The sequence below is a fragment of the Orcinus orca genome, chromosome 4 (assembly GCF_937001465.1).
Source record: "Orcinus orca chromosome 4, mOrcOrc1.1, whole genome shotgun sequence".
In the NCBI taxonomy this organism is placed as follows: Eukaryota; Metazoa; Chordata; class Mammalia; order Artiodactyla; family Delphinidae; genus Orcinus; species Orcinus orca.
Window position 1 is genome coordinate 68,527,387 of NC_064562.1, and position 27,632 is coordinate 68,555,018.

At 37.6% G+C, this 27,632-nt stretch overlaps 1 protein-coding gene and 1 pseudogene across 1 annotated transcript; both read left to right on the forward strand.

The window, feature by feature from the left end:
* The first annotated feature begins 902 nt into the window (after window positions 1-902).
* Window positions 903-17,646, forward strand: LOC101275333 (UDP-glucuronosyltransferase 2B31-like; annotated as a pseudogene).
* A 4,513-nt stretch (window positions 17,647-22,159) lies between these two features.
* LOC101276585 (UDP-glucuronosyltransferase 2B4-like) lies at window positions 22,160-26,013 on the forward strand. The gene is given in 3 exon segments (XM_012532498.1): window positions 22,160-22,889; window positions 23,510-23,658; window positions 25,981-26,013. Coding segments are annotated over 3 exon segments (912 nt in total).
* The last annotated feature ends 1,619 nt before the right edge of the window (window positions 26,014-27,632 follow it).

Below are 27,632 nucleotides of genomic sequence, written 5' to 3' on the forward strand. Positions count from 1 at the left end.
GTACTTAGAGGATAAATACTTTCTAAGAGTAAGTATTGGGAAGTACTGAAGAAGTGAGAGAAATATAAGGAATGTTGCAAATGTTCAGAAAAGGAAATGATCATAATTCAGAGATAATATTATTCTTTTTTTTTTTTTTTTTTTTTTTTTTTTGCGGTACGCGGGCCTCTCACTGTTGTGGCCTCTCCCGTTGCGGAGCACAGGCTGCGGACGCGCAGGCTCAGCGGCCATGGCTCATGGGCCCAGCCGCTCCGCGGCACGTGGGATCTTCCCGGACCGGGGCACGAACCCGTGTCCCCTACATTGGCAGGCGGACTCTCAACCACTGCGCCACCAGGGAAGCCCAGAGATAATATTCTTAAATAAAGGAAAGTAACCAAAGTTGATACTCAAAGGATACCCATGTTTGGATAAAAAGGAAAAAAGGGAAGGAATAACTATAGCCAAAAGAACAACAGCAAGCTAAATGAAATGGGGCTAATAAAACAGGTGTGAAAATATGGAGAAAGAAATGTTTGGAAATGCTCAAATAAATCAGAATATCCTTGTGTTGACACATGCTGCTTTCGTATCTGGAAACTCCCTACATACAAGGTAATTTCTTCTTAGCCTAGAGCCAGTAGCATTTACAATGATACTGGGATTTATTTTTCACACATAGAGGCACAAGATCATCTACGCTTTTCTTTATCTATTTGCTTTCCAAAGCCTCTGAACTGGAGATTAGCTTGCAGAGAAATTATGAAGGCGTGCTCTTGGAAACAAAATCTTTACCTCATAGTCATTGTGACCTTGCTATGTGCCAGTTATATTTTAACTACTTAATTACTCCATACTGGATATAAGTGAGAGCTACCTCTGCAGTAAAGAAAGTTTATGAAGAAGGTTTGGATTTTATCAAGATGTCTAAGACATGGGTTTCTCTTCTTGTCCTTTCCTTTTATTTCAGCTGTGCATCTTGTGGAAAGGTGCTGCTGTGGCCAATGGAATATAATCACTGCATCAATTTAAAGACAATATGGGATGAACTTGCTCAGAGGGACCATGAAGTTACTGTGCTAGTATCTTCACCATCCTTGTGGGTCCCAATAAGCCATCTACCCTTAAATTTGAGGTTCACTCTACATCCTTCACTAAGAATGAGCTTGATTTGCTTTTTACAGAATGGATCAAGATATGGCCATACGAGTTACCAAAGAGTACATTATGGGCATATGATTCAAAGATGCAAAAAACATATTATGAATATTCTGATACTGTTCAAAAGCTCTGTGAGGATGCAGTTTTGAACAAAAAACTTGTGAAAAAACTGCAGGAATACAGATTTGATGTTGTTTTTGGACATGCCATTTCTCCTTGTGCCGAGCTGCTGTCTGAACTACTTAACCTACCTTTGGTCTACAGTCTTTGACTTACCACTGACAATACAAATGAAAAACTCTGCGGAGGGCTCATATTACCTCCTTCCTATGTACCTGTTATCATATCAGAACTTAGTGACAAAAGGACATTTATGGAGATGGTAACAAATATGTTGTATTAGCTATATTTTGACTTTGCATTTGAGACTTTTAACAAGAAGTAGTGGGATAAATTTTACAGTGAAGTATTAGGTAAGTCTGGTTTATTTAGTACGTTTTCCCTCTAGTAGATGGAAAGAAACCTTACTTCCTTTGTGTGGGTTAGAGTGCATATGTGTGTGTATATATATATATATATATATATATACATATAATTTAAAATAAAAAATAACTTGTATTTTCTTAGCTTTAGTGTCAAAATGGAAATAGAACGCTTCTCAGTCAAAATTTATCAACTATTCAAGAAAGCATGCAAAGTAATCTAGAACTGTGTGACACTGGAGATATCCCTCCATTTGACAATAATATTCCAATATGTGAATATTCTTGGGACTTGTTTATTTAGAAAGCTACATACTCACTGTGTTTTCGATAAACCATACTGTCTGCTAATTATTGTTGTAAAATCAACCATCCTAAAACTTAGCATTTAAAAGAGCAAACGTGAGAGAGCCTCCGGGAAGACGGCGGAAGAGTAAGACGCGGAGATCACCTTCCTCCCCACAGATACACCAGAAATACATCTACACTTGGAACAACTCCTACAGAACACCTACTGAACGCTGGCAGAAGAACTCAGACCTCCCAAAAGGCAAGAACCGCCCCCCCCCCCCAAACGTACCTGGGTAGGACAAATGACAAAAGAATAAACAGAGACAAAAGAATAGGGACGGGACCTGCACCAGTGGGAGGGAGCCGTGAAGGAGGAAAGGATTCCACACACTAGGAAGCCCCTTCGTGGGAGGAGACTGCGGGTGGTAGAGGGGGAAAGCTTCGCAGCCGTGGAGGAGAGCGCAGCAACAGGGGTGCAGAGAGGAAAGCGGAGAGATTCCCGCACAGAGGATCGGTGCCGACCGGCACTCACCAGCCCGGGAGGCTTGTCTGCTCACTCGCCGGGGCGGGCGGGGCTGGGAGTTGAGGCTCGGGCTTCAGTCGGATCTCCGGGAGAGGACTGGGGTTGGCGGCGTGAACACAGCCTGCAGGTGGTTAGTGCGCCATGGCTAGCCGGGAGGGAGTCCAGGGAAAAGTCTGGACCTGCCGAAGAGGCAAGAGACTTTTTCTTCCCTCTTTGTTTCCTTGTGCGCGAGGAGGGGGGATTAAGAGCGCTGCTTAAACGAGCTCCAGAGACTGGCGCGAGCCGCGGCTAAAGCGCGTACCCCAGAGACAGTCATGAGACACTAAGGCTGCTGCTGCCGCCACCAAGAAGCCTGTGTGCGAGCACAGGTCTCTATCCACACCCCCCTTCCGGGGAGCCTGTGCAGCCAGCCACTGCCAGGGTCCCGGGATCCAGGGACAACTTCCCCGGGAGAATGTACGGCGCGCCTCAGGCTGGTGCAACGTCACGCCGGCCTCTGCCGGCGCAGGCCCGCCCCGCACTCCATGCCCCTCCCTCCCCCCGGCCTGAGTGAGCCAGAGCCCCGGAATCAGCGGCTCCTTTAACCCCGTCCTGTCTGAGCGAAGAACAGACGCCTTCCTGCGACCTACACGCAGAAGCGGGGCCAAGTCCAAAGCTGAGCCCCTGGGAGCTGTGAGAACAAAGAAAAGAAAGGGAAATCTCTCCCAGCAGCCTCAGAAGCAGCGGATTAAAGCTCCACAATCAACTTGATGTACTCTGCATCTGTGGAATACATGAATAGACAATGAATCATCCCAAATTGAGGAGGTGGACTTTGACAGCAAGATTTATGATTTTTTCCCCTTTTCCTCTTTTTGTGAGTATGTATGTGTATGCTTCTGTGTGAGATTTTGTCTGTATAACTTTGCTTCCACCATTTGTCCTAGGGTTCTATCTGTCCGTGTTTTTTTTTTCTTTTTTTTTTTGTTAATTTTTTTCTTAATAATTTTTTTACTTTAATAACTTTATTATATTTTCTTACTTTATTTTATTTTACTTTTATTTTACTTATCTTTATTTTATCTACTTTACTTTTATTTTACTTTATCTTCTTTCTTTTTATGCTTCCTTCCCCCTTCCTTCCTTCCTTCCTTCCTCCCTCCCTCGTTCCCTCCCTCCCTTCTTTCTTTCTTTCTTTCTTTCTTTCTTTCTCTCTACTTCTACTAATTCTTTCTTTCTACTTTTTCTCCCTTTTATTCTGAGCGATGTGGATGAAAGGCTCTTGGTGCTGCTGCCAGGAGTCAGTGCTGTGCCTCTGAGGTGGGAGAGCCAATTTCAGGACCTTGATCCACAAGAGACCTCCCAGCTCCACATAATATAAAATGGCGAAAATCTCCCACAGATCTCTATCTCAACACCAGCACCCAGCTTCACTCAATGACCAGCAAGCTACAGTGCTGAACATCCTATGCCAAACAAATAACAAGACAGGAACAAAACCCCACCCATTAGCAGAGAGGCTGCCTAAAATCATAATAAGTCCACAGACACCCCAAAACACACCACCAGATGTGGACCTGCCCACCAGAAAGACAAGATCCAGCCTCATCTACCAAAACACAGGCACTAGTACCCTCCACCAGGAAGCCTATACAACCCACTAAACCAACCTTAACCACTGGGAACAGACACCAAAAACAACGGGAACTATGAACCTGCAGCCTGCAAAAAGGAGACCCCAAACACAGTAAGATAAGCAAAATGAGAAGACAGAAAAACACATAGCAGATGAAGGAGCAAGATGAAAACCCACCAGACCTAACAAATGAAGAGGAAATAGGCAGTCTACCTGAAAAAGAATTCAGAATAATGATAGTAAAGATGATCCAAAATCTTGGAAATAGAATAGACAAAATGCAAGAAACATTTAACAAGGACCTAGAAGAATTAAAGATGAAACAAACAACGATGAACAACACAATAAATGAAATGAAAAATACTCTAGATGGGATCAATAGCAGAATAACTGAGGAAAAAGAACAGATAAGTGACCTGGAAGATAAAATAGTGGAAATATTTACTGCAGAGCAGAATAAAGAAAAAAGAATGGAAAGAACTGAGGACAGTCTCAGAGACCTCTGGGACAACATTAAACGCACCAACATTCGAATTACAGGAGTTCCAGAAGAAGAAGAGGAAAAGAAAGGGACTGAGAAAATATTTGAAGAGATTATAGTTGAAAACTTCCCTAATATGGGAAAGGAAATAGTTAATCAAGTCCAGGAAGCACAGAGAGTCCCATACAGGATAAATCCAAGGAGAAATACGCCAAGACACATATGAATCAAACTGTCAAAAATTAAATACAAAGAAAACATATTAAAAGCAGCAAGGGAAAAACAACAAATAACACACAAGGGAATCCCCATAAGGTTAACAGCTGATCTTTCAGGAGAAACTCTGCAAGCCAGAAGGGACTGGCAGGACATACTTAAGTGATGAAGGAGAAAAACCTGCAACCAAGATTACTCTACCCAGCAAGGATCTCATTCAGATTTGATGGAGAAATTAAAACCTTTACAGACAAGCAAAAGCTGAGAGAGATCAGCACCACCAAACCATCTTTACAACAACTGCTAAAGGAACTTCTCTAGGCAAAAAACACAAGAGAAGGAAAAGACCTACAATAATGAACCCCAAACAATTAAGAATATGGGAATAGGAACATACATATCGATAATTATCTTTAAATGGACTAAATGCTCCCACCAAAAGACACAGATTGGCTGAATGGATACACAAACAAGACCCATATATTTGCTGTCTACAAGAGACCAACTTCAGACCTAGAAACACATATAGACTGAAAGTAAGGGGATGGAAAAAGATATTTCATGCAAATAGAAACCAAAAGAAAGCTGGAGTAGCAATTCTCATATCAGACAAAATAGACTTTAAAATAAAGAATATTAGAAGAGACAAAGAAGGACACTACATAATGATCAAGGGATTGATCCAAGAAGAAGATATAACAATTGTAAATATTTATGCACCCAACATAGGAGCACCTCAATACATAAGGCAAATACTAACAGCCATAAAAGGGGAAATCGACAGTAACACATACATGGTAGGGGAATTTAACACCCCACTTTCACCCATGGACAGATCATCCAAAATGAAAATAAATAAGGAAACACAAGCTTTAAATGATATATTAAACAAGATGGACTTAATTGATATTTATAGGACATTCCATCCAAAACCAACAGAATACACATTTTTCTCAAGTGCTCATGAAACATTCTCCAGGATAGATCATATCTTGGGTCACAAATCAAGCCTTGGTAAATTTAAGAAAATTGAAATTGTATCAAGTATCTTTTCCGACCACAATGCTATGAGAACTATATATCAATTACAGGAAAAGATCTGTAAAAAATACAAACACATGGAGGCTAAACAATACACTACATAATAACAAAGTGATCACTGAAGAAATCAAAGATGAAATTAAAAAATATCTAGAAACAAATGACAATGGAGACACGATGACCCAAAATCTATGGGATGCAGCAAAAGCAGTTCTAAGAGGGAAGTTTATAGCAATACAACGTACCTTAAAATACAGGAAACATCTCAAATAAACAACCTAACCTTGCACCTAAAGCAATTAGAGAAAGAAGAACAAAAAATACCCAAAGTTAGCAGAAGGAAAGAAATCATAAACATCAGATCAGAAATAAATGAAAAAGAAATGAAGGAAACGATAGCAAAGATCAATAAAATTAAAAGCTGGTTCTTTGAGAAGATAAACAAAATTGATAAACCATTAGCCAGACTCATCAAGAAAAAAAGGGAGAAGACTCAAATCAATAGAATTAGAAATGAAAAAGGAGAAGTAAAAACTGACACTGCAGAAATACAAAAGATCATGAGAGATTACTACAAGCAACTATATGCCAATAAAATGGACAACCTGGAAGAAATGGACAAATTCTTAGAAATGTACAACCTGCCAAGACTGAATCAGGAAGAAATAGAAAATATGAACAGACCAATCACAAGCACTGAAATTGAAACTGTGATTAAAAATCTTCCAACAAACAAAAGCCCAGGACCAGATGACTTCACAGGTGAATTATATCAAACATTTAGAGAAGAGCTAACACCCATCCTTCTCAAACTCTTCCAAAATGTAGCAGAGGGAGGAACACTCTGAAACTCATTCTATGAGGCCACCATCACCCTGATACCAAAACCAGACAAGGATGTCACAAAGAAAGAAAACTACAGGCCAATATCACTGATGAACATAGATGCAAAAATCCTCAACAAAATACTAGCAAACAGAATCCAACAGCACATTAAAAGGATCATACACCATGATCAAGTGTGGTTTATTCCAGGAATGCAAGGATTCTTTAATATACACAAATCAATCAATGTGATAAACCATATTAACAAATTGAAGGAGAAAAACCATATGATCATCTCAATAGATGCAGAGAAAGTTTTCGACAAAATTCAACACTGATTTATGATAAAAACCCTGCAGAAAGTACGCATACAGGGAACTTTCCTCAACATAATAAAGGCCATATATGACAAACCCACAGCCAACATCGTCCTCAATGGTGAAAATCTGAAAACATTTCCACTAAGATCAGGAACAAGACAAGGTTGCCCACTCTCACCACTATTATGCAACATAGTTTTGGAACTTTTAGCCACAGCAATCAGAGAACAAAAGGAAATAAAAGGAATCCAAATCAGAAAAGAAGAAATAAAGCTGTCACTGTTTGCAGATGACATGATACTATACATAGAGAATCCTAAAGATGCTACCAGAAAACTACTAGAGCTAATCAATGAATTTGGTAAAGTAGCAGGATACAAAATTAATGCACAGAAATTTCTGGCATTCCTATACACTAATGATGAAAAATCTGAAAGTGAAATCAAGAAAACACACCCATTTACCACTGCAACAAAAAGAATAAAATATCTAGGAATAAACCTACCTAAGGAGACAAAAGACTTGTATGCAGAAAATTATAAGATACTGATGAAAGAAATTAAAGATGATACAAATAGATGGAGAGATATACCATGTTCTTGGATTGAAAGAATCAACATTGTGAAAATGACTCTACTACCCAAAGCAATCTGCAGATTCAATGCAATCACTATCAAACTACCACTGGTATTTTTCACAGAACTAGAACAAAAAATTTCACAATTTGTATGGAAACACAAAAGACTCCGAATAGCCAAAACAATCTTGAGAACAAAAAACGGAGCTAGAGGAATCAGGCTCCCTGACTTCAGACTATACTACAAAGCTACAGTAATCAAGACAGTATTGTACTGGCACAAAAACAGAAAGATAGATCAATGGAACAGGATAGAAAGCGCAGAGATAAACCTACGCACATATGGTCACCTTATCTTTGATAAAGGAGGCAGGAATGTATAGTGGAGAAAGGACAGCCTCTTCAATAAGTGGTGCTGGGAAAACTGGACAGGTACATGTAAAAGTATGAGATTAGATGACTCCCTAACACCATACACAAAAAGAAGCTCAAAATGGATTAAAGACCTAAATGTAAGGCCATAAACTATCAAACTCTTAGAAGAAAACATAGGCAGAACCCTCTATGACATAAATCACAGCAAGATCCTTTTTGACCCACCTCCTAGAGAGATGGAAATAAAAACAAAAGTAAACAAGTGGGACCTAATGAAACTTCAAAGCTTTTGCACAGCCAATAAACCATAAACAAGACCAAAAGACAACCCTCAGAATGGGAGAAAATATTTGCAAATGAAGCAACTGACAAAGGATTAATCTCCAAAATTTATAAGCAGCTCATGCAGCTCAATAGCAAATAAACAAACAACCCAATCCAAAAATGGGCAGAATACCTAAATAGACATTTCTCCAAAGAAGATATACAGACTGCCAACAAACACATGAAAGAATGCTCAACATAATTAATCATTAGAGAAATGCAAATCAAAACTACAATGAGGTATCATCTCACACCAGTCAGAATGGCCATCATCAAAAAATCTAGAAACAATAAATGCTGGAGTGGGTGTGGAGAAAAGGGAACCCTCTTGCACTGTTGGTGGTAATGTAAATTGATACAGCCACTGTGGAGAACAGTATGGAGGTTCCTTAGAAAACTACAAATAGATCTACCATATGACCCAGCACTCCCACTACTGGGCATATACCCTGAGAAAACCATAATTCAAAAAGAGTCATGTACCAAAATGTTCATTGCAGCTCTATTTACAATAGCCCAGAGATGGAAACAACCTAAGTGTCCATCATCGGATGAATGGATAAAGAAGATGTGGCACATATATACAATGGAATATTACTCAGCCTTAAAAAGAAATGAAACTGAGCTTTTTGTAATGAGGTGGAAAGAACTAGAGTCTGTCATACAGAGTGAAGTAAGTCAGAAAGAGAAAGACAAATACCGTATGCTAACACATATATATGGAATTTAAGAAAAAAAAAATGTCATGAAGAACCTAGGGGTAAGACAGGAATAAAGACACAGACCTACTAGAGAATGGACTTGAGGATATGGGGAGGGGGAAGGGTGAGCTGCGACAAAGCGAGAGAGAGGCATGGACATATATACACTACCAAAGGTAAGGTAGATAGCTAGTGGGAAGCAGCCGCATAGCACAGGGAGATCAGCTCGGTGCTTTGTGACCGCCTGGAGGGGTGGGATAGGGAAGGTGGGAGGGAGGGAGACGCAAGAGGGAAGACATACGGGAACATATGTATATGTATAACTGATTCACTTTGTTATAAAGCAGAAACTAACACACCATTGTAAAGCAATTATAATCCAATAAAGATATAAAAATAATAAAAAATAAAATAAAAGAGCAAACATATCATTTGCTCATGATCCTATGAATCAGCAACTTGGGCTGGGCTCAGGGAAATGTTTCTTCTTTGAGGCTTGTCTGGGCTTACTCATTAGCCTACGGTTAGTTATCAGCTTGGCTGCGGTGGATCAGTCCAAGAAAGTGTCACTCTCATGGCTGGGATTTGGCAGATTGGCAGGATACTATGATTGTCTCTTCCATGTGACCTGTCCAACAGAAAAGCTTGGAATTTTTCACATGACAGAAGAATTCTAGAATAGTTTGTATGAAAGTTTTAGGCCTAGATTTGGAAGTCACACAGTATCACTTCTGCCACCTTCTATTGGTAAAACAAGTCACAACGCAAGCCCAAATTCAAAAGGTGAAGAAGTAGCCTCCACCTCTTAATAGGAGGAGTTTCAAAGACTACGTAGCCATTTATAATATATAATAGTAAGAAACTTCATTAAATATATTTAAAAATCAAGTGAAAGTCAGTCATGATTAAATATAATTTTAAACCTGGGTGTAGTAAAAAAAATCTACTTCATGTACAAGAAAGTATGACACTTTGTGTAAACTTTATGTTTACTTGTCTTTAAAATTAAACACTTCTAGGGTTTCCCTGGTGGCGCAGCATTTTAGAGACCGCCTGCCGATGCAGGGGACAGCAGTTCGTGCCCCGGTCCGGGAAGATCCCACATGCCGTGGAGCGGCTAGGCCCGTGAGCCATGGCCGCTGAGCCTGCGCGTCCGGAGCCTGTGCTCTGCAACGGGAGTGGCCACAACAGTGAGAGGCCCACCTACCGCAAAGAAAAAAAAAAAAATTAAATATTTTATGAACTCATACCTGAGGTTCCTTTCAGCTTTCAGCTTCAAAGTCTCTGATATCTCTCTTCTAGATTCAGTTCTTCTATTATTTTAATATCTCTAACATCTTCATCATCTAATATATCTATTAAGAAGGAAAATTACTTAGTGTGGATGAGTTGTCGCTGGGAATTATCTAGTATTACTCCTTCCCTCTCAATGGATTAAAAGTCATTTGCTAAGCAAACCTAAAACACTGGGGATTTATATTAGAATTATCAATGTCTGCTTTCTGATTCTACAACACTACAGTTTGAAAAATGAAGCAAAAGGCAAAGTTCCAGAATATTTTTCATATCTGGATGATTTCTAATCTTGATTCTGTGAGTACATTCATTCAACTATAAATATTTATTGAGCTTCTTCTTGTTTGAGGGGGGGTGAAGCACAGAAGGAAATTAGTAAATATTTATTGAGAATTTACTCTTCTCCAGGAAATCTTCTACATCCTTTACATTTATTAACTCATGAAAGACACATATAGAAATCCTGTTCATAGGCACTATTATTCTCGTCATTTTATAAATATGGAAACTTAAGTAAGATAACCTACTCAGGTTCTCTTGGGGAAGAAGTGATGGAGATGGGATTAAAACACAGCAGTCTGGCCCCTGAACCTAAGCACTTGTATATTGCATTAACTGAAAGAAAAGCATGAGACTGTAATTTCAAAACTCCATGTATGATTTGGAGAAACATTGTGCTAAGCACCAAGTGTTCTGCAATATAGAAGACCAAGAAGATTAGTTTTTCTTGATGTTGGTGGTCTTTATAACAAACACTCTCCATAGTCAGCATATACCGCTGAACTAACCAAACTTATTTTTGCCAGGAGAGATGCTCCCTCACCACCATTTACTCATAGATACATATAAAGCATCTTTGTGTTTGGGAAGTATTGTAAAAATTTTGGAAACCTAAGAAAAGTATCCCTTCCAAATTGATCTTAACCATCCTTGACAGAAATTCATAATTACTCTCATTGCCTAAGAATATTTAAAAGGGTAATTTACAATTACAAAGGAAATAAATATCCGAGTTATATAAACATTAAACTTTGATTACATATATAGTATATGAGGTTATAGGACGTAGTGGCTTGGAGAATAGAGCCAAGGTCAAAGTCTCAGGAACAAATTCTGCTAAAAATTAATCAAGAATCACAGATCATAGAAAATAAGCTCTTAGATGAGATTCCATTGCCAGGGCATGCAAGGCAATGTGAAGGAAAACAGAGCATCAAATGCCAAACAATCAAAGTAGAAAGCTGGTTGGTGAATGAAGTGGGAGGATGAGTAGGCCTATCTGAAATAAAAGACTAAACAAATAACCCAAAGACCAAAGTTTCTAAGATAAAAATTAATCAGGAATCATAAGTCATAGAAAATAAGCTCTTAAATGAGATACCATAATAAGCACATGCACAGCAATGGGAAGGAAAACATGGCACCAAATAACAATCAAAGTAGAATGCTGGGCTGTGAATGGGGCGGGTGCATTGGTCTGTGAGAATATGACTAAGCAAATAATCCAAAGCCACGAAAAAGCTTAGAGAAATTGTAGGTAAATAAGGGGACAGAGGAGAAAGCGATTGACACAAATAGACTTTTACAACCAAGGCAGTTTTCCAGTCTGACTTTCCAGAAGTTTTTTGTCATTCCTTGAAAAAGAAGCCATCACAGCATTGCTGATTTATTCTAGGAATAGAAACTAACAAAGGAGATCCTTTGACCAAGTTATAAACACTAAAGGAATATTTTTCAGCTTTGGGCAGCTGAGTCTCCTTTATCACTCATTCCCACTTGTTCATAATATTTATTTTTAGCTTTTCCAGTATTTATAATTTTTCTGGAGACCAAAGAGACAAGTTTAGATATGGGAAAACACTTCACAGTCTGAATCATGTGATACTTCCTTAGCCTCCTATCCTTTCTAGGCAGTTATCAAGCAGCCTTCCCTTTATATTAGACTGTAGTAATTGATACAGTCAGAATGTTTCGAATTTCCTAGAACAGAAAAAATAAATGACATAGAGATGGAAGTGAAAGACATCATTTCATTTGGTGCACCTCATTCATCATGCCCTTTCTTGATCACAGATGGTCCAAGAATTTAGTCCCACAATAAGCTTTCTTCTTTAAAACATACAAGAAAGTGTGAGACTTTAAGTTATGCAAGGGAAGGCTATTCATTCTTAGTGATATATGCATCATTAGGGAAGCTTCTTAAACCACTGAGGTTTCTCTTCTTGCCTTTCTCTATACCCCTAGAGGAAATTCAATTTCCTATGAGTAACCTGTTTATCCTCTGGTGGCTAGCTAAGTGACACTGGAGACCAGATTGAAACAAGTGTGAACAGTGCAAATTCATCATGCTGCAGGTCCTTGTTTAATGTGGAAAGTCATTAATAATCTTTAGAAAACAATCTCTATGAAGGTGAGATCAAGTTGGTGAAATAGGAACTTACCTCCTCCCATGGACACACCAAAATACAACTATTCAGAAAGCAACTATCTTTGAGAACAACTTGAAGACTAGCATAAAAGATTTCCCACAACTAAAGATATAAAGAAGGAGCCACAACTAGACAAGTAGGAGGAGCAGAGATGCAGTCTAACCAGGATCCACACCCTGGGGTTGGCCACCCACAAACAGGAGGAATATCACAACCACAGAGGTTCTCCTCCAGGAGAAAAGGGTCTGAGACCCCACTTCAGGCTCCCCATTTTGGTAAGATAGGCCCCCAGAATGTCTGGCTTTGCAAACCAGATGGGCTTACATTCGAGAGAACAGGAGACCCTGTAAACAGATTCTGTTCTCAAAGTCTGCACACAAAATCTCACACAGTCTGAGTCCCAGTGAAGAGGCAGTAGTTAAAAAGGCACCTGGGTGAGACCCACTTGCTGATCTTGGCGAGTCTCCTGGAGAGGCATTGTGCAGCTGGGACTCCACCTACGGATGGAGACTCTGGTGGCAGCCATTTTGGGGATCTTGTTCTACCATGCTAACACTGGCAAACACCATTTTGGAAACCTCTCTCTAACCTATTAGCACCAGGGGCTTGCCTGCCAGTAGGTCCATGGCAGTCACACAATGCTGGGTCATCCTTGGAAGATGGGGATGCTCAGTTAGTTAAAAAAAAAGAAAAGTTTAAAATGTTAGAGCATTAAGTAAAAATGCACAAATATCATCAATGTGATACAAGCCCAATGCTATGCAGGAAAATGACCATTTAGAATGTAATATTCATCACATACTTAAATAATTACAGAGAGATATTGACTTAGAATTAAAATCTGTTAGTTAACTTGAACATGTAATACATGAAACAAGAATTAATCTTTAACAATTATTTGAACCTGTTTTCAAAGGTGCAGAGGGGAGAAGTTATTGTAAGCTATGTAAGTCTCTCACTTAACATGTATTTTTTTCCTTCTCTTTTTTCTGTATATATGTTTGTTTAAATTATAAAACACTGGCATTATTTGTTCATCTTGACCAACACAGACTTGAAGCTTTATTGCTATATCTTCTAAGAAAAAATGGATACAAATTTACATATATTCCTTTTCCTATTTTCTTTTTCAGGAAGACTCACTACATTGTGTGAATTGATGGGGAAAACTGATATTTGACTGATAAGAAGCTATTGGGACTTTGAATTTCTCCACCCACTCTTACCAAATTTTGAATTTGTTGGAAGACTCCACAGCAAACCTGCTAAACCACTGCCAAAAGTAAACTGGTGTCTTGAATAGTTTTCTATTCCCAGTCCAAATACTGTCTTATGGAAAAGAAACGGACAATATATAAAATTTCTTCACACCATGCCCTCACCTATTATGTGTTTCAGGTTTTATTATCACTGAAGATTCTGAGCTACATAACAGTCATGAAAAGTAAGAGAGAAATGCAAGATTGTGTGGATATAGCCACTATAAAAAAGTCTTCCAACACATAAGAAATTATAGTTTTTCAACAAATGTGTATTCTTTGTCTGCTAGATACCAGATTCTACACTCCGAAATGAAGAAGGAGGGGTGAATGAGATAGACAAAGTTGTAGTCCTTAGGGATATTATAGACTGGTCAGCCAGAAAAACTATAAATGTTAAATAGTTATTTACAATCAAGTACAAATCACAAAATGCATAAGACTGAGGTGATGTGGGAGCTTATCTCTTGTATTTTATTAAAATAAATTGCAATGAGGTATTTAAAAGAATTAAATTCTGATAATGTGATATTAAAAGTGGAAATATGTGAGAGTATTCAAAGGTTATGGAATCTGGTGCTTTAATATATGGTACTATGGTAGCTAGGAAATATACAAAAGCCAAATCCTGCCGGTAGTGCCTTTCCTATAAAATATGGATGCACAAGAAAAAAAGAAGAAAAATGAGGGAGGGGGTTTACCTACCTATCTCATTGGAGTGGTGTGAGAATAAAATGGTCTAATACAGTAATTCTTCATTATATACAGATTCTGTATTTTCAAATTTTCCTACTCACTAAAATTTATTTGTAACCCCAGAATCAATATTTGTAGTACTTCATGGTCATTCATAGCTATATACAGAGCAGCAAAAAAGTTACTCACTGGACGTGCATGTTCCCAGTTAAGCATTGAACAAGGCAATCCTCTGCCTTTTTGTTGCAGCTCTCATACTGTAAATAAGTGTCCTTTTCAGGTCTAATTAATACCACATTTTTGCATTTGAGTGCTTTTTGTTGGTGATGTCGCTGTTTGGAATGGCCCCCAAGGAGAGTGCTGACATGTTTTCTATTGTTCCGGAAAAGAAGTAAGAAGGCTGTGATGTGCCTTAGGAAGAAAATATGTTTGCCAGATAATCTTCATTCCATTCCATGAGTTATAGCACTGTTGGCTATGAGTTCAGTGTTGATGAATCAACAATATATGTTAAACAAGGTGTTTTAAAACAGAAACACACATAAAACCAGCTTATGTGTTGAGCAGTTGACAAAAATGTTGCGACAAGAAGCTTGGGTGAAACCAGGAGCAATGATTCATTACTCACAAATGACATGTTTGTGGCAACTTTATAGAACATAGTTACTAAGAATAAAAAGAATCGACTGGATACATAAAGCCCATACACAGTGCCAAGGACATAGTGCTTGATAAATATTAGCTATTGTGACAAATTTCTTAGTGCCCCTTTTGACAAAAGGAATTTGTCTCAGAAACCAAAGTAAGAAGAAGAAAATGTTAAAATTGTATTGGAAGCTTTAAGCAATCTCACTAGTATCTAGACTGGAGGGATTCCTTCTGATATATGCACTTGTGTATGTGTCATACTGGCAAACTCATGATATTTTTTCCCCCAAAATTTGTTCTCATCATATTTGAGATCAAAGAACTTCACAGCACAAAATAGAACAGAAATTATTGTATCCTGATAATACAATTCATGGAAATAAGCCTCTCTCAGGAATTGGTTGTGGTGGTGCATTAAAAATCATCCAGTAACGCATAAAGATATAGCTCTATTTCAATCATGTAAACTGCCTGAACTCACTAGCTAGGCTTGGAAACAAATAAAGTAAAGTAGATATCAGAGAAGAAGTGCCTAGTTTAGTATTAACCTGCACAATAGGCTACAAATTTTAAAATGTAAATGAAAGTTTTCCATAACGTTATGTCATGAGCCCCAATTAGTTCATAGATAGCCTGATCAGATGTTTTACCCAATAAATCACACTCTCATGGAGTAAAATCCACCCAAAATAAACAATTTACAGGCAAAATCTGTCACATTCATTATAAGTCATAGCATTAATTCCCTTAAAATACCTGGGCCATGATCAGAAGTAAAATTAAATTTATACTCAAAATTTAAACATCCCATATAAAAATAATGATAATATTTGATATTGTAATTTCATTAGGTTTTGAATGAAAATAGAGAGAAATAAACTACAGGAAGTTTTGAAAAGCTATTTCCTTAAGAGAGATGAAATTAATATAGCATGCCCAGTGTTATCAGAGCATGAGGTAGAAAGAAAAAGGAAATAATATTTTAAGATAAGGAAAATTGCTTTCATCAGTCTTTTTCTCTTTCAGTCAATTAATGTAACATCACCAGAAGTTTAATAGATCAGAATCTTAACTGAGGATTAAATTTAGGGAACCCGTCAATATTGGGAATTTGAAACACCAATAAGTAAATAATAAATTGTGATTAATAAATTCAGAGTCATTTATTTATATATAGATGATTTAACAAGAGCACTTTCGTTCTTTTACCAAAGCAATTATATGTAACCTCATAATCAGGTTATATTATCATATGTAGCCTTTATAATCAGGAAAGCCTGTACACCAAAAGAGACATCCTGAAAACTGCCAAGAAGAAAAGTAGACCAATTCAGTAACAAATACACTGGACATAAAATGACATAAAATCTCAAGAAGCCGAGCTACAGACAGATTCTCTGTTAGGAATTCAGGTCCTTTTAAATATTTGTCTTCTGTCAACTCCTCCAAACAAAACCAAAAAAAATCCAAACAAACAAAAAAAACCTTGTTGATCAAGCAAGGCTAGGTTTATTTGACTTATTATAGGAAACAAGAACAGCACTTTGACAGAGTTTTATTACTTTTCAGCAGAGGAAAGTCAGGGGAAGATAATTCTAAGGTGTTGGGGCCTGGTTGGCGATATCGAGGAAGAATTTGTAAAGTGAGGAACAGTTTGGGACTGGGCAAAGTTCAAGGCATAACTTTGAATTGCTGGACACAGTGAGGTCAGGTCTTGAATTTTGTCTGGGTGAGCAAGCCACGTGTTTTAATAAGCACACTATTTTACTTGGTCACAATCCTGTCATCCTGGGACAAATTACTAAGTCATTGTTGCTGGAACTTAGCATTATTTAACACATAACTAGAAAAAAAATTCCTGGTCCTGTTATTGTTTGAGACATGGAATAAAAATTACACTGTTTTCAAAACTCACTTAAGAAAATTAAACCTGTGCTGTCACAACGTAAAATGTTCTTCACTGGAAACTTTCACTTTACTGCTGTCTCTTGTTGATAAGTAATAAATAAATCACCATACTTGCCTAGTAGTCAATGATTATACATTGATTAAAGAAAATAGATTTCATATTACACATCTCTTTCCAAGGGGGTTTAACGTTTGGCATGTTAGAAGATGAGGCATTCTAACAATACTTCTCTCTTTAGAAATATACATATTCATTTCCTTCAAACAAACTAAGACAAGAATAAATGAAACAAACAAACAAAACTCTCTCTTTCTCTCTTTGCTGATGCCCCTTTGTAGTATAGCAAATTATTTCTTTTCAGGAAATCGAAAAGTTGTCCAAAGCTCTGGAGAAGATGGCATTGTATTACTTAGTTTGGGCTCAATGGTCCAAAACCTTCCAGAAGGAAAGGTTAACATGATTGCATTGGCCCCTGCCCAGATTCCACAGAAGGTATGATACATTGCCTTTGTGCTGAACAACTACTTGAATGACTCTCTTTAATGTCTATGGAGTGGGTCCATTAAAATAGTTTTTGCAAGGGGGAGAGAATTTCATAACACAATTAGATCAAAATGAACTGGTATATCTGTTTTTCTTTTGAAGTCAAAGTTTTAAATGGTGCAAGGGGGACTCATGTGCTTAAATATTCCAATTCAAGTTTTACTTTGTTCTCAGAGACACTTCTGTATTAGAGGTTATGTGTGAGGTTTCAGTGCTATTAAGTTAATAGTAAGAACACAAGAATGTCCAAATCTAACCCCACAAATGATGATTTTTCCCAGAGGAGTTCCTGGGGGACTGTGGAAGTTCTGAGCAGCAGAGAGACATTGTGTTACAGTTCAGTTAGTACTCGATATTCAATATTCAAAATAGAATTTTGAAAAAGGCTGAGTTGAAGCATAAAGATTCAAATCCTTCTTCCTGTTCCTGCTCTCTCTTTTCCCAAGATGAAAAGAGCATATATCTTTTTTCTTTCTTTCTTTCTTTTTAAAACATCTTTATTGGAGTATAATCACTTTACAATGGTGTGTTAGTTTCTGCTTTATAACAAAGTGAATCAGTTATACATATGCATATGTCCCCATATCCCTTCCTTCTTGCGTCTCCCTCCCTCCCACCCTCCCTATCCCACACCTCTAGGTGGTCACAAAGCACTGAGCTGATCTCCCTGGGCTATGTGGCTGCTCCCCACTAGCTATCTATTTTATGTTTGGTAGTATATATATGTCCATGCCACTCTCTCACTTTGTCCCAGCTTACCCTTCCCCCTCCCCGTATCCTCAAGTCCATTCTCTAGTAGGTCTGTGTCTTAAAACCAGTCGTTGAGTAAAAGACCAAGAGAGACCCCTGGGAGCCACGCTTTGTTTCCTGTTAAAGCAGAAAAGGGTGACAGTAAGAGGCATAGGTTCTGAATTTAAGGTCTCTTAGTCCTGCCCATTAACAACTTGGCCTATTCAACATACGGTTCTGACCAATTGGATTAACAGCTACTTTCTCAGAGGTGGGGAGGAAGAGGAGAGGCAAAAACTGGAAAGCATGGGAGTAGTCAGGGTTAGCACAGAGAAAATTACAGAAGTGCTCCCTGGTAAATCCTATAGTTATTTTTATGACAGTATAAATCCATCTGAGCTCTCTCACTAGTGGTGAACTACTTTCCACCTTCAGGCATGATCTAAACTGCCCCAAAACAACCCAAACAATTTTTATCTTCTACAGCCTGGAATCAGGCTGACTGCCTTGACAAGTAATAGACAGCCACCTACCTTAAAAAAAAAAAAATTGCCCCAGAAACCTAGGATTCCTTGGGATTTTATCCCATTGAGAAGTGAGAATTTCAATATCCATGAATTCTTTGGGCTGGATATAGCATATTCGATACCTTCTAAATTAGTGTTTTCCATTGTATAAAATGCAGTTAGCTCTGAGGCATGTGGGATCCTCCCGGACCAGCGCACGAACCCACATCCACTGCATCGGCAGGTGGACTCTCAACCACTGTGCCACCAGGGAAGCCCTAGTTGTAGATTTTGCATTTGATTTTATGATCCATTTTAAGTTAATTTTTGTGTATGGTACAAGGTATGGTTTGAAGTTCTTGTTTTGGTTTATTTTTTTGGTTTTTTTTTTGGCACATGCCTATCCTTTTATGCCAGCACCACTTGTTGAAAGGCTATCCTTTCTCCACTAAATTGTCTTTACACCTTTGTCAAAAATCATTTGTCCATATATGTGTGCCATATGTGTGTGGGTTAGTTTCTGGACTTGCTATTCTATTCCGCTGATCTATTTGTCTGTCTTTGCACTAGTACCATACTCTCTTGATTACATAGCTTTACAATAACTCCTGAAATCAGGTAATGTTAGTCCTTCAACTTTGTTTTCCTTTTTAAAGTTTGATATACAACTTTGGTTATTCTAGGTCCTTTTCCTTTCCATATGAATTTAAAAATCAGATCATCAATGTCTATCAAAAAAAAAAATCTTGCTGAACTTTAAAAACAAAACAAAACAAAAAAGCCTGCAAGGGACTTCCCTGGTGGCGCAGTGGTTATGAATCCACCTGCCAATACAGGGGACATGGGTTTGAGCTCTGGTCCAGGAAGACCCCACGTGCCGTGGAGCAACAAGCCCGTGCATGACAACTACTGAGCCTGCACACCACAACTCCTGAGGCCACGCACTTAGAGCCTGTGCTCTGCAACAGGAGAAGCCACCACAGTTAAAAGCCCGTGCACCACAATGAAGAATAGACCCCACTGACTGCAACTAGAGAGAGTCCACACACAGCAACAAAGATCCAACACAGACAAAAATAAATTTTTAAAAAAACCCTGCAAACTTGAAGATAGATCAATAAGATAATACACCTCAAAGAACAGAGAGAAAAAAGAATGAAGATAAATGAACTGAGGGGTTGAGAATTGTGGGACATAATTAAGCACAGTAACATACACAAAATGGGAGTGTCAGAGAAAAAGGAGCGGAGCAAAATATTTTTAAAAATAATGCCTGAGAACATCCCAAATATGATGAAAAGCATTAACCTATGTATCCCAATTGTTCAACCAAGTCCAAGTACGATAAACATAGGAGAGCCATACACAGACTTAATGAAATGTTGAAAGCTAAAGACAGAAAATCTTGAAGCACTAAAAGAAAAGTAATTTATCCACACAAGGGAACTCCAATAAGACATCACTTATATCTCATTAGAAACAATGGAAGCTCTATGGCAGTGGGATGACATATTCAAAGCGCTGAAAGACAAAACTGTCAACCAAAAGTTCTATATCAAACAAAACTATCTTTCAAAAATGAGGGCAAAATACAGATATTTCTCTCCCTCCACTCCCCCCCAAAAAATTCATTGCTTGGAAATCTGCCTTATAGGAAAAACTAAAAGAAAGTCTTCAAACTGAAGGAAGTAAACCCAGATTGCAATTTCTAATCACCATGATAAAACAGAAAGAACTGGTGAGATAAGTATTTATATGACAGTATAAATGCATATGTCTTCTTTCTTCTCTTAATAAATATAAAAAGCAAGCATGTAAAACATGTATATAGTTGTAGTCCTAGGCATTTGACATATAGTTAATATATTGGGGGGGCGGTGACTGGGATGCAGCAGTGTTACAGGCCCTGAGATGACAGGGTTCTACAATGGCTTAGGTCCAAGGGTCCAGGGTCCTGTAGCTGCACAGCCTGGAAATGGTGGGCCAAGATTCCAATTCTGGCCCTAGTGGAAGTCACAGAGCAGCAGCAGCGTGTGCCCAGCAATGGCCTGTTAAAGTCGCAAGTCAGGACCCATGGGCTGGGGTGCAGAGCCCCAGCAGTGTGGCCGTGGTAATTGTGGATCAGAACCCTGACCCAGGGTGAGGTACAAAGTAGCAGCATTTTAGCCCTAGCAATGATAGGTTAAAGCCATGACTTAGGCTCCAGGAATGGTGGATAGCTCAGCAGCTCAGCCTAGGTAATGACCAGTCAAAGCCACAACTAGGAATACACAGTGAAGTCCAAGCAATAGCAGCATTGCCCCAGTTATGGCAAGACAAAGTACTGACTTAATACCTGAGGGCAGGGCACAGAGCAGGAGCTCCAGTCTCATAGATAGTCAGGCATTGTGACAACTCAACCAGGGAAAGCAAAGTACCAGAGTGATGGGGCCCCAAGTGTCAGATCTCACCACAGCAACATTTCCAGCCTCAGGAAAGACACAGAAGCAGGGACTCTGGGCAGCTCTGTGTCTGCTGTAATCAGTGTTGGTGAAGACTGTGGAAGTCCTCAGTAGCAAATACTGCAAACCTCTATGATGGTGAAGCTTGCTGGGATTCTCCTGCTCTTCTTCTCCCCATGGGGTGAAATCCATTTGAAGGAATTTCTGTGAGTGCCAAGCTGCTCTGAACTGGAGGATGAGGTGATGGAGGTAAAATGTTTCCCAAGCTTTTTCACAGGGCCATCCTCAGTTTTTACAATCTGCAGGGTTTCTGCTGCTTCTTCATTGTAGTCCAGAGCTTTCCCAAAGTAATTTACATTGGTTTGTAGTTGCTCATTTATTTTTTTTTGTTGTTGCTTTTATGGGGGATACAAGTGTTGGAACCTCCTAACCCTCCATCCTGTTGATGTTACATTATCTCTAATTCTGTGTCAAGGGGACTGCAGACACAAGAGCCTCTTACTTGTCACTGTTGTTACACTATTTTTCTCTCTTACATAATAACTGATTTGTGTGTGCAAGGTCATCGACTTTTAGATGGGTGATAGCACTGATGAAATAATATTAAACACCAGTATAAACATGAAGTGTTCTACACTTTGCCCTTTCACTTGATTTCCACAGCTATGACTATTCATATAATGTAGTTATTTGAGGCACAGGAGTTATAATTTAACATCCTGATTGATTTCTCCTTGGATATAAGCATGAGCAATGGCAAAAGGATAATGTAATTTTTGAAAAGTACTGCATATGAACAAGATGTCTGTGAAATGGCTCTCACTTCTGCTGCTACTACAGCTGACTTGCTACTTTAGCTCTGGAAGTTGTGGAAAGGTGCTGGCACGGCCAATGAAATACAGTCATTGGATGAATATGAAGACCATCCTGGATGAACTTGTCATGATGGGTCATAAGGTGACTGTTCTGACAACTTCAGCTTCCATTCTTATTGATTCCAACAAACCATCTGCTATTAAGTTTGGGACTTTCCCTATGTCTTTAACTAAAGATAATTTGAAGCATAACATCAAGCATTTGGTAGAGAAATGGACATATCTGGCAAAAAATTCATTGTGGACATATTTTTCATCATTGAGAAGTTTATTTTGGGAACTTTCTGATATGCTTATGAATATCTGTAAAGATGTTGTTTCGAACAAGAAGCTGATGACAAAACTACATGAATCAAGGTTTGATGCTGTTCTTGCAGATGCTGTTGGACCCTGTGGTGAGCTGCTGGCTGAGGTATTTAAAGTACCTTTAGTATACAGTCTCCGCTCCTCTCCTGGCTATTCAGCTGAAAAGTATAGTGGAAGACTTCCATTACCACCATCCTATGTACCTGCTACGTTTTCAGAATTAAGTGATCACGTGACATGCACGGAGAGGGTCAAAAATATGATATATGCACTTTATTTTGACTTTTGGTTCCAGACATTTAATGAGAATAAATGGAATCAGTTTTATGGCGAAGTACTAGGTAAGTCATATTTTTAGTTGGTAGCATGAAGTCCTAACTTTCCTAGTGCCTTGGAAGGTGAGTTTGTATAAAGTAACAGAATTTTGTCTCTTATAAGTGAAACAAGGAAATGAAAATATAAAATGATTTCATAAGTATTATCAAAATATTAAATTATAGGGTAAGGTATAACCCTGTTTCCCATTACTCATACAGATTCTCCTCCGGGAAGTCATAAAACACAAACTGAAGCACTTAGGACTTCTCCAAGCAATTATATATCTATATTACTAAACTTTTTTTAACTTAAAAAAAAATCACTAGAAACCTCATAAAATGCCTTGATAAATGAAGACAGGTAGATTGAAGAGTTACACACATATTTGTAGCACAAGTATCTAGGTAGCATTGGGAAATTGTTTCTACTTGTGTAGCTCGATTTCTGTATTATATGATATGATATGATACAATATCAATATGGTGTACACTATACACATACATATATATTTGCTTAATTAGAGAACACTTTCAAACATCTTTGGCTATATCATTCCAAGCTCCTTTCCAAAAACTACCTACTATATTCACATGGCAATACTCTCATTTGATCTAACTCTTGTTGTTTTAGTTTATCCTTCCAGGAAGACCGACTACATTATTAAAGACAATGGGGAAAGCTGAAATGTGGCTCATTTGAACATACTGGGATTTTGAATTTCCTCTCCCACTGCTACCAAATTTTGAATTTGTTGGACGCCTCCACTGCAAACCAGCCAAACCCCTGCCTAAGGTTACCTATTCCTATTTATTCTGTTTTGTTTACATTGAATTTTCAATAGGAATAATCCTGTGTTCTTTATTTAGAATATTTAATTACAGTGAGAGAGATGTGGTATGCTAGATAAAGTGACTTGCCAATTAGAAACTCATATATTTCTATACCAACGCAAGTATCAGAATTTCATTATCAATACAGAATAAAGTGGAAGACTTTGAGAATATGTCAGTAAAATTATTACTTTCATTATTCAATACATAATAAATCATCAGACTTCATTAAAAGAATTATTATAAAAAATTAAAAGAATAATTATAAAATGACTAGCATATTCCAGAAATAAGTGCTAATATGCAGAGAAATGGTGTAGACACAGTTTCTGCCATCTGACACTCTACCTGGAAAGATAGAATACCAGCAAGTAGTAAAAACTTTGTGAAATTTTTATAAGGAAAGACCACAACACTAAGGAAACATCCAGCAGGAATCACAGATATTATCCCTGAGGCATTGATAATTAAGACAAGATCTGAAAGATGTTCAGGATAGGGCAGGGGTAGAAGAAGGCACAAAAGAAAAGCAGGTAGAGTAGTAATGACAGTTTCCAAGAAGTCTAAGTTTAGCCTAAAAAGGAAGAGTTTGAGTAAAGAGGCAGATGATGCTGGAGAGGTAAGTTGGAGACAGATAATTATAAGGAGTTTGAAACATCTAGTAGGAGCATTAGGGAGAAAATTAAAAGGGTAAAGAAAGGGAGAGAGATGTTCACATAAAAAAAAAACACACACAGGATGTAGTCACTGGGTTGGATTGTAGAGGGGCAAGAGTGAAAAGGGACACCATTTAGCTGGTTGTTACAAGATACAGGCAACAATGATGGAAAACTAGAATACAATGTTCATAGAGTTATGTCCGCCTTAACTCTTATAATAATAGTACAAACCTCATATTGTTGTGGGGAAAAAATCTGTTAGTATGTATGAAACACCCAAAATGTCTCTGGAACATACTTAGTGATCCAGAAAAAATATTACCTATTGTCTTTATTGTTATTTTGTTGCTATTCCATACTGTCAATAACCCAATGTGTACCAGTCACTTGGATCTAATTTCTAAATTACTAGAAACTGGTTTTCCAATATATCAAGATTATATAATCTAGCAAAGTCCTAAAGAGTAGATATCCCAAGGAGTTGTTTAAAAGTAAATTTTAAGTTTTTAAATGAAAAATAAAGGGAATTAAAATTTTAATACATGTAATAAAATTTAAGTTAAATAAAATATAATTTAATACATTTAAGTTAAAGTTGTTTTATTTTAAGAATTTTTTAAGGTTTGGCTATCTGACCAGCAAGATAAAATGATAAAATTCTTTTCTAAGGATTGAGATTCTTCACTGGCGCACTAGCCAAAAAGAACACCATTCTTGAACAATATAAATGTATGATCTAACAATTTTTGGAGCCAAATTCAGCATTTCCTAGCTTTCACATCAGCACTTAAACCATTCCTCATTTGAAATCCCAGGGTTTTACAACTTGCAGAATAAAAGAGATAATTTAGTTTATTAGGATAGGTGTTTTCTGCCTCTACCAATCCTATAGAAAACCTCAGTAAAGCTCCCTTAGGGATGTACATCTCAACATCATAGCTGCCTAACAGAATGAGCACAGGGAAAATATACACTGCATATATAAGAACCATAAACTCTGCACATACACTAAACAGCAAATAATTTGTACAACTTGAATCTGAAAACTTCCTGTAGTTTAAAAATACAAAGAATTCTCTTCAGTTTATAGGATGCTATTCCTTATGAAGGAAAGCAAGAATCGAATCTATTTTAAATTGATATGATCTCTTTTAAATTGACTTAAGGGCTTCCCTAGTGGCACAGTGGTTAAGAATCTGCCTGCCAATGCAGGGGACATGGGTTCAAGCCCTGGTCTGGGAAGATCCCTGATGCCACAGAGCAGCTAAGCCCGTGCGCCACAACTACTGAGTCCGTGCTCTAGAGCCTGTGAGCCACAAGTACTGAAGCCCGCATGCCCAGAGCCCATGCTCTACAACAAGAGAAGCCACCACAATGAGAAGCCCATGCACTGCAAAGAGTAGCCCCCACTCACCACAACTAGAGAAAGCCCGTGCACAGCAAGGAAGAACCAATGCAGCCAAAAATAAATAAAAGATGTGGTACATATATACAATGGAATATTACTCAGCCATAAAAAAGAACAAAATAATGCCATTTGCACCAACAAAGTCTGAGATAAGGTTAGTGAAAGTTCTATGCTATCTAACCCTAGTTTTTGAAAGATTTCCGTGTTCTCATTGCAGGAAAGTGATAGCGTTAGTAAGAAGGGAGGTTAAGAGGAGAGGAATAAGGACAAAGAAAAGATGAATAGTAGGATAATGAAAATAATTAGTAATAGTAGCTGTTGCTATTAAGTTGCAAAATAAGATTTAAATCCGTCAATGATTGTGAAGATTTCATTATATACAGAAACTATTCCTTCAAGCTACTAACTTTTCCATTCATTATTAGGTTCTCAGAAAATTTCTGTAATTTTTAAAGAATTAAGACATTTGGCAAAATGCTTCAAGAATCTTAAAAATGCTATAGCCTTTGACTTCATAGTATACTCCTAAGAAACCATACAGAGAAAATTAATCAAGGTGTGCAAAAACAATATTTTGGGCAGTAATTCATAAAAGCCAACACTGGAAGTAATGTAAATATTCAAAATTAAGCAATAATTAAATAAATTATCATGTGCACATCACACCATTACAATCGTTTTCTCAAAGAATTTTTTATTACACTAAATCAACTATAGTATGAGGTTTACTTGGAAAATAACAGCTATAATAAGATCACAGTTTTCTTGTAGGATAAAAAAATATAAATTAGAATTACAATTTTCAAAATATATATCACAATGTATATTTAGTTATAGGAGTAATTAAGATTAGAATGAAAGCACGAACTTTAGCATAATGCCATCAAAGTCCATCCATGTTGTCAAAAAATGGCAGGATGTCCTTCTTTCTCATAGATGAATAACATTCAGTTCTGTGTGTGTGTGTGTGTGCATGTGTGTGTGTGTATTATATATATCACATCTTTATTATGTTGAAGTATGTTCCTTCTACACCCAATATGTTGAGGGTTTTTATCAGGAAAGGATGTTGTATCTTGCCAAATGTTATTCTACATTTATTGAGATGATCAAGTTATTTTAAATTTCATTCTATTAATGCAATGTATTACACTTACTGATTTGGGTACTTTGAACCATCCTTGCATCCCAGGGATAAATCCCATTTGGTCATGGTATATAATCCTTTTAATATGTTCTTGAATTTGACTTGCTGATATTTGGATGAGAATTTTTGCATTTATATTCATCCTGGATAATGGCTTATATTGAAGGTAATACTGGCTTGTAGAATGAGTTTGGAAGTGTTCCCTCTTTCCTCTTTAATTTTTTTGGAAGAGTTTTTGAAGAACTGGCATTAATTATTCTTTAAATATTTCATAGAATTTGTCAGTGAAGCCTTCTGGTCCTGGGGTTTTCTGTTGAGAGGTTTTTGAAACTGATTCAATACCTTTACTTATTATGACTGTCCAGATTTTCTAATTCTTCCTGATTCAGTCTTGATAGATTGCATGTTTCTAGGAATTTATTCATTCTTCTTGGTAATGTAATTTTTTGGCCTATAATTCTACACAGTAGTCTCTTACGAGCGTATGTATTTCTGTAGCATCAGTTATAATGTCTCCACTTTCATTTCTAATTTTATTTATGTCTTCTTTCTTCCTTAGTTAATCTAGCTAAAGATTGTCATTTTGTTTATTTTTTTAAAAGACAGAGAAAGACAAATACTAGATGATATCCATTTTATGTGGAATATAAAAAAGTCAAACTTGTAAAAAAAGAGAGTAATATGGTGGTTACCAGGAGCTGAGGGGCAGGAGAATAGGAGAG